The sequence below is a fragment of the Sciurus vulgaris genome (genome assembly GCF_902686455.1).
Source record: "Sciurus vulgaris genome assembly, chromosome: 1".
NCBI classification, from domain to species: Eukaryota; Metazoa; Chordata; class Mammalia; order Rodentia; family Sciuridae; genus Sciurus; species Sciurus vulgaris.
The window spans coordinates 41903313-41916701 of NC_136461.1; the positions used below are offsets into that span (position 1 = coordinate 41903313).

At 38.4% G+C, this 13389-nt stretch overlaps 1 protein-coding gene across 3 annotated transcripts in view; it reads right to left on the reverse strand.

Annotated features, from left to right (window-relative positions):
- Window positions 1–13389, reverse strand: part of COA7 (cytochrome c oxidase assembly factor 7) — a 36228-nt gene that overhangs the window by 9578 nt on the left and 13261 nt on the right. For 2 of the 3 annotated variants that reach the window (XR_013764157.1, XR_013764158.1), the window contains exon 3: window positions 2761–4230. Coding sequence is in view for 1 of the 3 variants with exons in the window: in XM_079142425.1 (XP_078998551.1) it covers window positions 3782–4230 (449 nt within the window). In the remaining 2 variants the exon portion in view is untranslated. Of the gene's footprint in view, window positions 1–2116; window positions 4231–13389 lie in introns of those variants that run through there. The other variant, XM_079142425.1, reaches the window with a different exon arrangement.

A 13389-nucleotide genomic window follows, 5' to 3' on the forward strand; every position in this document is an offset into this window, starting at 1 on the left:
TAAAAAACTTCAAACTTTGCTTTTAAAATCATGGATTTAATAATTGTAGTAGTAAAGTACACATGAAATTTGCTATCTTAACCAATGTTAAATGTATAGTTCAGTAGTTTTAATTATATTCACATTGTTTAGCAATCTCCAGAACTTTTTCATCTTTTGAATTTGAAACTCTATACTCATTTAACAACTCCCTAGACACCTCACCTCACCCCAGACCCTGGCAAGCATCATTCTACTGTGAGTTTACATGCCTCTTACAAGTTTAGATACTTCATATGCAGCATTTGGATTTTTGTGGCTGGGCTATTTCACTTAATATCCTCAAAGTTCATTCATGTTGTACTATGTTTCAGAATTTCCTTCCTTTTATGGCTGCACATACATCTTATTCATTCATTAATATATTGATAGGCATTTGAGTTGCTTCCACCTTTTGGCTTTTGTGTATTTTAATGCTGCTAAAACATGGGTGTAAAAATGCATTTTGAAGACTCCTCTTTCAATTCTTGTGGATGTGTACTCACAAGTGGAATAACTAGATCATATAGAAATTCTAATATTTTGCAGAAGCATTCCATTGCTTTCCACAACAGCTGCACTATTTTACATTTCCATCAACAGTGCACATCTTTGACAATGCTTATTTTAATAGTAGCCGTCCTAATGGTGTGAGGCAATCTCACTGTGTTGTTTTGAATAGATTTTTCTTTTAAGATCAATTTTAGGTTCATGGCAAAATTGAGAAGGCAGATTGCCCACATATGGAAAATCTACCTCTACAAATTAATAGCCTTCTCATTATCACTATCTCCCATCAGAATGGAACATTTTTTATAATTGATGAGCCTCTACTGACACATCACTATAATGCAAAGTCCATAGTTTCCATTAGGGTTTACTCATGGTGTTATACATTTTAGGAGTTTAGACAAACATATTATGATGTATGTCTGCCATTAGAGTACCATACACAGTTTCATTACTCTAAGTCTTGTCCTCTGACTATTCATCCTTTTCTCCCACCTAGCCCTGATCTCCTCTACCCCCAGTCCTGGGGATTGAATTTAGGTACTCATGAATGCTAGGCAAATGTTCTACCACTAAACCATATTCCCAGTCCCTGATCCCTGAATCTTTTTGTCTCCAGTGTTGCCTTTTCCAGAATGGATAATCAGTGTCACGTAGTAGAGATCATGTAGAATGTAACCTTTTGGAGTTGGTTTATATCATTTAGTAATATATATATATATATATATATATATATATTTTAATGAATTGCTAATTTCCTTTTATCATTGAATACTATTCTACTGCATGGACATACCATGGCTTATCCTTTCTTCTGTTGAAGGATATCTGGGTTGCTTCCAAGTTTTGGCAATTATGTGTTAGTTTTCCATTATCGTGGTAAAATACCTGAAAAAATTCAACTAAATGAAGGAAAGGTTTACTTTGACTCATGGTTTCAGCTCATGGTCAGTTGACTCCATCACTTGGGGTAAGGCAAGGAAGGCAGAATTTTATAGTGGTAGGGCCTGGTGAAGGAAAGCTGGATCACCTCACGCCACCCAGGAGCAGAGATAGGAAAAGGCCAGGTATAAGAAAAGCCTTTTCAGAACATGCCTGTCAGTGACATCCTTCCTCCAGTTAGGCCTCCCTACAATATCTACCACCTCCCAGTAGTCCATTCAATTATGAATCACCAATGGATTAATCCATTCATGAGAACACAGCTCTCAGGATGCCCTCACTTACCACAGCCTTCCCTCTTCACATTGCTGCATTGTGGATCAAACCTTCAACCCACGAAACTTTGGGGGAACATTTCATATCCAAACCATAACAATAAATAAAACTGCTATAGACATCAACATACTGGCTTTTGTATGGATGTTTTCAATTCCTTTGGGAATACCCAATACATTGTATGTTTAGTTTGATGAGAAACATACACAGTGGCTATATTATCTTGTATTCCCAACAGCAATGGATTAGAGTTCCTGTTGCTCCATATCATAACCAGCATTTAATGTTAGTGTTCTGGATTTTGGTCATCCTAATAATTGTACAGTGGATTCATTTTTTTGTTTTTTGTTTTGGAGGTAACTAGGAATTGAACCCAGGGGTACTTTACCACTGAGCCACATCCCCAGTCCCTTTTTATTTTTTCAGGGTCTCATTAAGTTGCTGAGACTGGCCTCAAACTTGCGATCCTCCTTTATCAGCCTCCCAAGCCGCTGGGATTTCAGGCATGCACCACCCTGCCAGGCTTCATTGTTGTTATGATTTGCATTCTCCTGATGACATGTTATATAGAACATCTATTCATATGCTTATCTTCTATCTGCATATCTTCTCAGGTGAGCTATTAAGTCTTTGGCCCATTTTTTAATCAAATTGTTTTCTTTTTCTTTTTTAAATATTTTTTTAGTTGTTGATGGACCTTTATTTATTTACATGTGATGCTGAGGATGGAACCTAGTGCCTCAGGCATGCCAGGCAAGCATTCTGCTGCTGAGCTACAACCCCAGCTCCTCAAGTTGTTTTCTTACAGATGAGTTTTAAGATTTCACTGTGGTTTTGATTTGCAATTCCCACATGATTAGTAATGTTAAGCATCTTTCCACATGCTTGTTGGCCTAGAATTTACTTTAAGCATAGGAAAAACTACTTTACATTTAAAAAACGAACTTAATGCCTTTTAAAACTTGGAAAGTCCCTCTCTTCCATCAGCTTGAGAACTCTGGTGGTTGCACTTACAGCTGCAAAACTGGAAGCCAAAAACAGTAGGTGGTGACATATAATGATCCTGAAATCAGCAGGAAAATGACAAGTTCGCCCCCTGGTGACAAGGTAGAGAGATAATAGAAAAAGCACATGTTCTTAAAAGGCACAATTCCATGAAAAACACTCAACCCTCCCTACCTGGAATCCAGAAAGAACACTAATAATACAAAGTAAAAATCAATCAAAATAGTTTATTCACAGAAACAGTTAAAAAGGCTCAGTATCAGTAGGCAAAATATGTCACAAAGTCTTTGCTTACGAATTCCTAGCTGGAACTGCTCTAGGTATGCCCTTGGCATGGAGCAATGCTAGGTGAGTGCCCTGGGATGTTGTGAATGTCTCCTCTATGGGAAGGCAGGTTTCCGTTTCATCTTAGCAACACAAGCCTTTAATCTTCATGTTGCATGGCTTTCCTGATCTATATTAATTTCTTGAAAGAGCTGAATCTAAAGGCAAAAAGGAAGCCCACACCAATGATTACATAAGTCAGAGGGTGGCAGTCGTGACTACTTAAGTGTTCTTAGCTCCTTAAGACCTCCATTATATAAATCAAAACACTCTGATTTTCAAGGCCCACCCAACTAAAATAAGGATGATGGTGGTGGTGGTGGTCATGACAGCTGATTCTTCATGCCTTGGCTGCTAATTTTCACCTTCCTGGTATTCGGCCCTCTAATCCCTCACACAAATCTTTATGGCTCCCGAGTTTGTGCCCATTTTTCACAGAGCTCCAAAAGACTGAATATTAAGATCCCATAAATGTGGGAATCTTCACAGAATATAGCCACATAAAAGATTACTGACAGAACACACTCACTACGGGCCACATCCACATGACACTCTGGAGCAAATGGATTTATGTAACCAGAGCTACGATATTAAGTCACAAGTTTTCCTGCCCCAGCAGGTTGACCTTTAAGGGCTGCATCAGGTCTCAGAAATAGAAGGTGCCAGCCTCAAGCTGTTTGTTGCCTGGGAGAGAGAGTGTGACACGTTACCCAAATGTTAACGGCTGCACACTTTTCTGCTGCTCTTTGTGCAGCTGTCGGGCGCGATTTTTTAGCATCTCTGCCTTGGCCTCATCCTTATCAACACCATCCCCCATTCTATACATGCGGCTAGCATTGGCACAGGCCCAAACATGGCCCAGGTCACAGGCTTTCATGGAGTATTTACATGCCAGGCCCATGTCCTTGGGAAAGCCAGGGGCACCCTGAAGGAACATGGCACTAAGATTGAAGCAGCTGGAGGCATAGCTGCCATCACAGGCCCTTGTGTAGTAGTCCCTGGCCTTGCCCAGGTCAGGCTGGCCATCCTCATTGACCTGTCCATCATGTGCCAGGAGACCAACATTGTGACATGCTTCCACAGACTTCTTTCCAGGTTTCTCACATGCCATCAAAAAACAGCTTGAGGCAGCTTTCAGGTCCTGAGTTAGTCCACCTGCAATGACAGAAGTAAAGGAAAAAAGTAAACCTAAGTCAGGGCAGAATCTATCTGTCTCAGTTCAAAGTTAGAGAGCAATTACTCAATAAGTTCATATCCTCTGAGCTAAGGCAACATGAAAGGAAAGTAGCCTGACATGGAGCACAGAGACCCTTCAGTTTTTTCAGCCATGTAATCTTTTGCTCAAATGCTGTCCTTATGAGGAAGCCCACATAGGTAAAGGAGGTCAAAATTGGAAACAATAATATCTACCTCATGGGGTTATAGTGAGAACGGAGCATTTTATGAGCACTTAATTAAATGTTTTTCATTTAAATATACAGTTGGCCCTCTATATCTGTGGCTTTGACATCTGCAGATTTAATTAACTTGGATCAAAAATATTCAGAACTCATACATTACTGGTGGAGTTGCAAATTGGTGCAGCCACTCTGCAAAGCAGTAATGAGATTCCTCAGAAAACTTGGACTGGACCCATTATTTGACCCAGCTATCCCACTCCTCGGTTTATACCCAAAGGACTTAAAATCAGCATACTACAGTGATGCAGCCACATCAATGTTCACAGCAGCTCAATTCACAATAGCTAGATTGTGGAACCAACCAAGATGCCCTTCAATTAACAAATGGATAAAGAAAATGTGGTATATATACACAATGGAATATTATTCAGCCATAAAAAAGAATAAAATTATGGCACTTGCTGGTAAATGAATGAAGTTGGAAAATATGCAAAGTGAAATAGGTCAAGCCCAAAAAACCAAAGGCTGAATGTTTTCTCTCATAAGTGCATGACAATATACAACGAGAGGGGGGGGGGGTGATGCAGGGGAGAGAAGAATGAAGGAACTTTGGAAGGTGTAGAGGAAAATGGGGTGGAAGTGGGTGGAGGACAGAAAGATAGAATGAAACAGTATTACCCTATGTATATGTATGATTACATGAATGGTGTGAATCTACATTGTGTACAATCATAAAAATGAAAAGTTGTACCCCATTTGTGTACAATGAATCAAAATGAAGTCTGTAAAAATAAAAAAAATTTTAATAAAAAAAAAATTCAGAACTCAGGCACAGTGGCACACACCTGTAATTCCAGTGGTTCAGGAGGCTGATGCAGGAGGATTGTGAGTTCAAAACCAGCTTCAGTAACTTAGTGAAGCCCTATGCAACTCAGAGAGACCTGTCTCTAATAAAACACAAAAAGGGCTAGGATGTGGCTTAGTGGTTAAGTACCCTTGAACTTAATCCCTGGCACCAAAAGATAATTAAATAAAAAAAAATCAGAAAAGGGCATGGTAGCACATACCTGTAATCCCAGCAATTTGGGAGGCTGAGGCAAGAGGACTGAGAGGCTCTTTTATTTTATTAAAATAAAAAATAAAAAGGGGTAGGGACATAATTACTTTACCCAGGTAAAGTGCCCCTGTTCAATCCCAAGTATTAAAAAAAAAAAAAAGGGGGGGGGCTGTGACATTTTGTCATTATTCACAGAATGTATAGTATAACAATTACTCACATTATCATTTATAATATATTAGGTATTATAAGTAATCTAAAAGTGATTCTAGAAGAATACTGGAGAAAAAGGAAAAGATGTGGCGTGATCTTATGAAGGGAGATCAGTACGGTGGAAGAAAGGAAGGGAGGAAGGAAAGAAAGGAAAAGGGGAAGTACTGGGGAATGATACCAATTATATCATTATATTGTATGCATGTATGAATACACAACAAATTTCATCATTATGTGCAACTATAACGCACCAATTAGGGAATATGGAAAAAAATGCTCAGGTGACTCATAAGCACATTTTTTTTTTCAAAGAAAAATATAAAGGAAGATTACAGAGGTCATATGCAAAAACTATGCCATTGTATGTAAGGGACTTGAGCATTCTAGGATTTTAGTACCTGCAGGAGTCCTGGAACCACAGATACTGAGGGATAAGTACATACTGAAGTCTTTTATTTGCCAACTACTGTACTAGGTCCTGGGGAACAGATATTGCCCTGCCCTTGAGGATCTTGGTCTATGGCCTAATGAGACATATTAAATAACCATACAAATAAATGTTTGATTCTAAGCGTGAAAACGGTATAGAGAAGTACACGTGAATAAGGATGTATTTAGGGCCTTGATCTAGCCTGGGGGTGAGGGTGAGGATTAGGGTTAGATCAAGGGAAGTTCCCTGAAAGAAGTAACATTTGTACATTGACATAATGAAAAGGGGGGAAATAAAATATGAGTGAAGGATTTTCCAGGCAGGGGGAAAAGAATTCAAAGAGAAAAGAAGCTACTGTGGCTTGAAGCCAGAAACCACTGAGGGAGGAAGCTGAAGAGACGGAAAGGGTCCAGATCATGCAGGGTCGGACTGATCATGTTCAGGACCCTGAACTTAGTCCTAAAAGCGATTGAGACACTGCCCCAAAATAATTTATCTAGGCAGAGATAGTGAAAGGGCTCACTTTTTTTAGTTGCTTTTTTTTTTAAAGGCAAAATTTGAAATTTGAATGAGTGACAGTACCCCATGTACTGTCACTCATTCTGAAAATAATATAAACATTTTAATATTATTCTTTAAAGTAATGATTTCAATCATCACCTATAAACAATTATCATCAAGTCAGCAACATCCCAGTGATCTTTGTAGCATGTTTAGATTAAATGCTGGCTGGCAGAATGGATACCAAATAGAAGAACTTTGAAAAACTGGGCCTGGTGCAATGGTGCTCGTCTGTAATCCCAGCAGCCCTGGAGGCTGAGGCAGGAGGATCTCGAGTTCAGAGCCAGCCTCAGCAAAAGTGAGGTGCTAAACAACTCAGTGAAACACTGTCTCTAACTAAAATACAAACAGGGCTGAGGATGTGGTTCAGTAGTTGAGTGCCTAAGTTCAATACCCAGTATCAAAAAAAAAAAAAAAAGAGAAATTGGATTATATATACTATTTAAAAATAAAAATTTTACCTTTATTTATCAGAAGAAAAACTGTAGGGGACTGAAATAGAGCGAACTGTAACTATAAAATATAAGTATACTGGTACCTCATACGTCCATCTCTCCTCTCCTAGACCTCTCTATGTAGGTTATGTTATTTCAGCTCAAGGAGATAGTACAGCACAGTGGTTAATGGAGCCTGGGCTCTGTGGTCAGAAAACCTAGGCTCCAGTCTTGTGACCTTAGAGAACTTAACCTCTAAAAACATTAGATTTTTTAATCAGAAAAATAAAAGTAACAGTATCTACTTCATATGGTAGAAATGTAAAATATATTCTTACAAAGAACCTAGCAAGTAAAGAGTATTTTGAACAGGTTGTTTGTTTTCTTTCTTGCAGTGCTGGAGATGGAACCCGAGGCCTCATGCACACTAATGAAGCACATTACCACCTGAACTACATCCTCAGCTTCAACAGTTATGTTTGTTTGCTTGTTTTTAACAGTTATGTTTTTATGCCATAAGATGTATGTTATTTACATCCTATTCATTAACCCCATTTGCCCAATGATCATTCTAAATGGATTCTGCTCATCACTAGTTTCGTCATATGAGCTTCTACATTACTGAATTATTTTTTTTTTAAATGATGTTATTTCAGGCTAGGGCTGTAGCTCAGTGACAGAGCACGTGCATAAAAAAAAACCACTGCATAAAAATAAAGGCATACTGTCCTTCTATAACAACAACAAAAAAGGTTATCTCATTTTTTATACCTTTATTTTATGTATTTATTTTCATACGGTGCTGAGGATCAAACCCAGTGCCTCACACATACTAGGCAAACATTCTACCACTGAGTTATAACTGTAGCTCCTGAATTATTTCTCTTGATTCACTTCTTTATTGATTAGCATATTGATTTTTCTAGAAATCATAAATTCTATATCCCCTGGAGTACTTTATATTTGGAGGACATATTTCCACCTCCTTAGTATTTATTTATTTACTTATTATCTTTTGTGGCATTGGGAATCGAACATAGAGTCTTACACGTGGTAGGCAAGCATTCTACCACTGAGTGACACTCTAACCCTCTTTATATTTCAATACATACAGTTGAGTCTCTGCTTTTATATCCAGCCTAGCAATCTGTATTTATTATTAGTTTTTATTTACATTTCATACAATTATTGATATACCTAGGTTTAAATCTGTAGTCTTACACTCTAACCCTCTTTATATTTCAATACATATAGTTGAGTCTCTGCTTTTATATCCAGCCTAGCAATCTGTATTTATTATTAGTTTTTATTTACATTTCATACAATTATTGATATATCTAGGTTTAAATCTGTAGTCTTAATTTTCTATTTGTCACATTGCTGCTGTTCCTTTTTTCTTCTGAATTATATATTTCTAATATTCTATTTCATTTCCACAACTTTTTAGTTACACCTTTTTTTTTTGTAGTGGTTCACTTATTGATTATCATGTGTAACCTGAACTTTTCACAATCTATCATGAAATATACTACTTCACACACACAATGTAAACCTCTTAGAATGGTGTACTTTCACTTATATTCCTATCCTTTCTGTTATTGCTGCCATGTGTTTTAATTTCCATATATAAAAAGCCTTACAATATACTATTATTTTTGCTTTAAACAATTTTTTAAAGACACTAAAATTTTCCCTTTTTTCATTCTTTTATTTTTAACTTTTTATTCTACATATTTTGCCTCTTTCTTTTTTTATCCCCCCCCCTCCCTTTGGTACTGGGGACTGAACCCAGGGTGTTTTACCACTGAGCTAAAGCCTCAGCTTTAGCTTATTTTTAATTTTATGACAGAGTCTCACTAAACTGCCCAGGTTGGCCTTAAATTTGAGATCCTCCAGCCCCAGCCTCCCAAATAGCTGAGATTACAGGCAAACACCACTCCTGGCTTGCCCCATTCTTTTCTATTGTTATTACTGTTGTAATTGTTAATAGAGTGTTACTGTATTTCCATATCCGATTTGTTTTTATGTTGTAGGTGGTACTGTTGTTTGTTTTCTTCCCTCTCAAGCCCCAAAGCTCAAGTACACTGGGTGGTGTTTTGTTGCTGAGCTATACCCAAAGCAAAGCTGAAAGAAATTGCACCTTACTCTAGGCACAACCCAGTCCTACTTGAATCTTGGTGCACATTTCAACTTTAAAACAGGGAGATGGCTGGGAGCAGGTGCGCTCACCTGTAATCCCAGTAGCTCTGGAGGTTGAGGCAGGAGGATTGCAAGTTCAAAGCTAGCCTCAGCAACTTAGCTAGAACTGTGTCTCAAAATAAAAAATGAAAAAGGGCTGGGGACATGGCTCAGTGGTTAATCACTCCTAGGTTCAATCCCTGGTACAAAGAAAAAAACAAAAAAGCGGAGATAAAAGTCCCCAAATGACAATCTGGCCCCAAGCAGACATGGCTAAGGAGGGTCAGAAGTCCCACTGCTGGACACTCACTCCATGGCAACAGCAGAGAGAAATGACACAATTATGTGGACACTGCATCTACAAGAGACCTCAATGTAAACTTGCAGTCAGCACATTTTAGACAAAACTGGAAGAGTAACCCCATACACTATGCTCTCTACAACACACCTACTGAACTACTAGGACCTCACTCATTCTTTCTAGAGCTACAGAGGAAGTGAGTCCCTTAGGTAAAATGTCAAAACTTACTAATCAAAGCTAGAGAAACCACAGGAAACTACACTACTAAATCCTCCTTGGAATTAAATTCAATGCTATACAACAACAGAGAGCCTAGGGCATATCATCAAGAGAAGACTACTCCCTAAGAAGGCCCTCACATAAAAGTGGAAGAGCGATGTATCCTAACAAATGAGCAGATCTCAATACACGCAAGAAACACAAAAATACAAGACAACTTGACTCCTCCAAAAGTTCATAACTCTCTAGTAATTGATTTCCAAGATATTAAAGTGGATATAGGGCTGGAGCTATAGCTCAGTTGGTAGAGTGCTTGCTTTGCAAGCACAAGGTCCTGGGTTCAATCCCCAGCACCACAAAAATAAATAAATAAATAAATAAATAAATAAATAAATAAATAAATGAATGAATGAATAAATAAATAAATAAATAAAATTTTAAAAGTGGATATAATGTCAAAGAATTGAAAAGAATATTTAAAATGATCGATGAATTAAAAAAGGATACAAATAAACATCTGAATGAGTTAAGAAAGACAATGCAGGATATAAAGGACAATTCAATAAAAAAAAAAAAGATTCTGAAAAAAAAAAAAAAAAGAGATCCAAGATGGTGGACTAGAGGGAGGCTGCATTCCTTGTTGTTCTGTAACTCAGGTTTCAATCAGAGGATATCTGTTTCTTGGTGAGGCAGTTTTTGCTGCTTATCGATCCCCTGATGTTTACCCCATTTGTCTACTGTGATCACCTGCAGTCTGCCAGGATATCAGCTACTTTTTGAGTGCAAATTGCTGTCTGGCGCCTACCATCCGCCATTTGCCTGCCTCTTGCCTGTCCATCACCTGCCTTTCACCTACCCAGCACCCACCGCCCAAGGTTCACCTGCCAATTGTCCCATAGCAATGAGCAGACTGACCACAGACCAGCAGTGGAGCGCCAACTGCCTGCTGTTGCCTGGGAGTTCACTGTCACAGGACCTGCAGGTTTGGTTACACATGGCTGCCGCCATTTTAAGACAACAGCCAGGACTTGTAGGACTTGCCCCATCTCCAGGATACCTCAGCCCAACCCACCACTCCCTGCCTCCAGGGCCCTCAGACTGACTGACTGCTCCCCACCACCAAGACCCCCAGATAGGCTGCCTGCACTCTGCCTCCAGGATCCCACAACCAGACTGACCACACCCCGCCTCCAGGACCTCCAGTCGACCATGCCCACACCCTGTGCTGCAGCTCCCCATTTGCCAACACATTTGGAAGCCAGAGCGGCCATCTTGGATAATCTTGGAAGTCATATCTCCCATCTTTAGGTGGGGCAAATCTCATCCTGAGACACCTGCTGGAGACTGGAAGCTCATTGTCAGGTGCCTCTCATACATCAGGCTACTGAAGACTGGGAGGTTGAATACTATATGACTGTTATAGTGTAGATTTTTAAAATTTTTTTTCTCCTTATTGAAAAATTTTGTTTTTATTTCTTTACTTTTCTTGTTCTCTTTTAAATTGGTTTACCTGTTCCCTCAGAGTCTCTTTCTCCCTTTTCCCATGCTAACAACCAACTTCGTTTGATTACACTATCACTCTATGATCTAGAACTTCTATATATTCTTTTCTTATTCCATTAACAGCTACATCCTACACCTCTCCCCATCCTCTTTGTCTTCTATTAGAAACTGCAGACCTTATTGCAAATCTATTTGTTATACTGAAGATAATAATTGAACTCATTCTGTTTATTATGACAACACTGTTAACATCCTCATAGGGGCTATTTGGTTTAGGGTTGCATATTGTCGAACTGGGCACTGCTAATATTGATCTCCCCCTTAAAGAAAAGGTTTTGGAAATTGATAGGGTCACTATAAGCCTGTAGGGGGGAAACTGCAATACCCCAGATCTGTACTGCTAGAGGGGAAGATACATGAACAACATGAAAAAACAAGAGAAGAAAATGATCCAAATAAACCTAGATTCTATATTAATAAAATCCAGTGATTGGGGGCTGGGGAGAGAGCTCAGTCGATAGAGTGCTTGCCTTGCAAGCACAAGGCCCAGGGTTCGATCCCCAGCACCACAAAAAAAAAAAAAAAAAAAAAAAAAAAAAAAAATCCAGTGACAGTATAGTAGAAGAAATGTCAGAAAAGGAGCTCAGATTGTACAAAATTAAAATGATTTGTGAAGCAAAGGATGAGATAAGAGAGCAAATGCAGGCAATGAATGATCACACCAATAAGCAGATAAAAGAGCAACTGCAGGAAGCAAAAGATCATTTCAACAAAGAGAAAGAGATTCTCAAAACAACAACAACTAAAAACAAATGGAAATCCTTGAAAAGGAAACAATAAACAAACAAAAAAACAAACCAACCAAACAAACAAACAAACAAAAAAACTCAGCTGAAAGCTTCACCAAGAGTAGATCAAGAAAAAGAAAGAATATCAGAGCTTGAAGACAAGGTTGATGAATTATCACATTCAGACAGTAATAAAGAAAAAACAGAAAGAGTGAACTGAACATGCAAGACCTATGGGACACAATTAAAAGACCAAACTTTATTGTTTCTTTACTGAGAAGAAGCTTTTTAGTTTGAATCCATCCCATTTATTGATTCTTTATTTAACTTCGTGAGCTTTAGGGGTCTTGTTAAGGAAGTCAGATCCTAGGCTGACATGGTGAAGATTTGGGCCTACCTTTTCTTCTAATAGGCACAGAGTCTCTGTTCTAGTGCTCAAGTTTTTGATCTACTGTGAGTTAAGTTTCACACAGGGTGAGAGATAGGGGTTTGATTTCATTTTATTACATATGGTTTTCCATTTTTCCCAGCACCATTTGTTGAATAGGCTATCTTTTTTCCAGTGAATGTTTTTGGCACCTTTGTCTAATATGAGATAACTGTATTTATGTGTTTTTGTCTCTGTGTCTTCTCTTTTGTACCACTGGTCTATGTATCTGTTTTGGTGCCAATACCATGCCATTTTTATCACTATAGCTCTTTAGTATAGTTTGAAGTCTGTTCTCAGCAAAAGAAACAATCAGTAATGTGAAGAGAGAGCCTACAGACTGGGAGAAAATCTTTACCATGCACCTCAGATAAAGCCTTAATCTCTAGGATATATAAAGTACTCAAAAAACTTAACACCAAAAAAACCAAATAACCCAATCAATAAATGGGCTAAGGAACTGAACAGACACTTCACAGAAGATACACAGTTGATCAACAAATCTATGAAAAAATATTCAACATCTCTAGCAATTAGAGAAATGCAAATTAAAATTACACCGAGATTTCAAATCACTCCAGTCAGAATGACAATTATCAAGAATATAAGCAACAATAAGTGTTGGTGAGGATGTGGGGGGAAAAGTACACTCATACACTGCTGGTGGGAATGCAAACTGGTGCAACCATTATGGAAAACAGTATATAGATTTCTCAGAAAACTTGGAATGGAACCACCATTTGACCCAGCTATCCCACTCCTCAGTTTATAAACAAAGGACTTAAAACCTGCAAACTGGCACC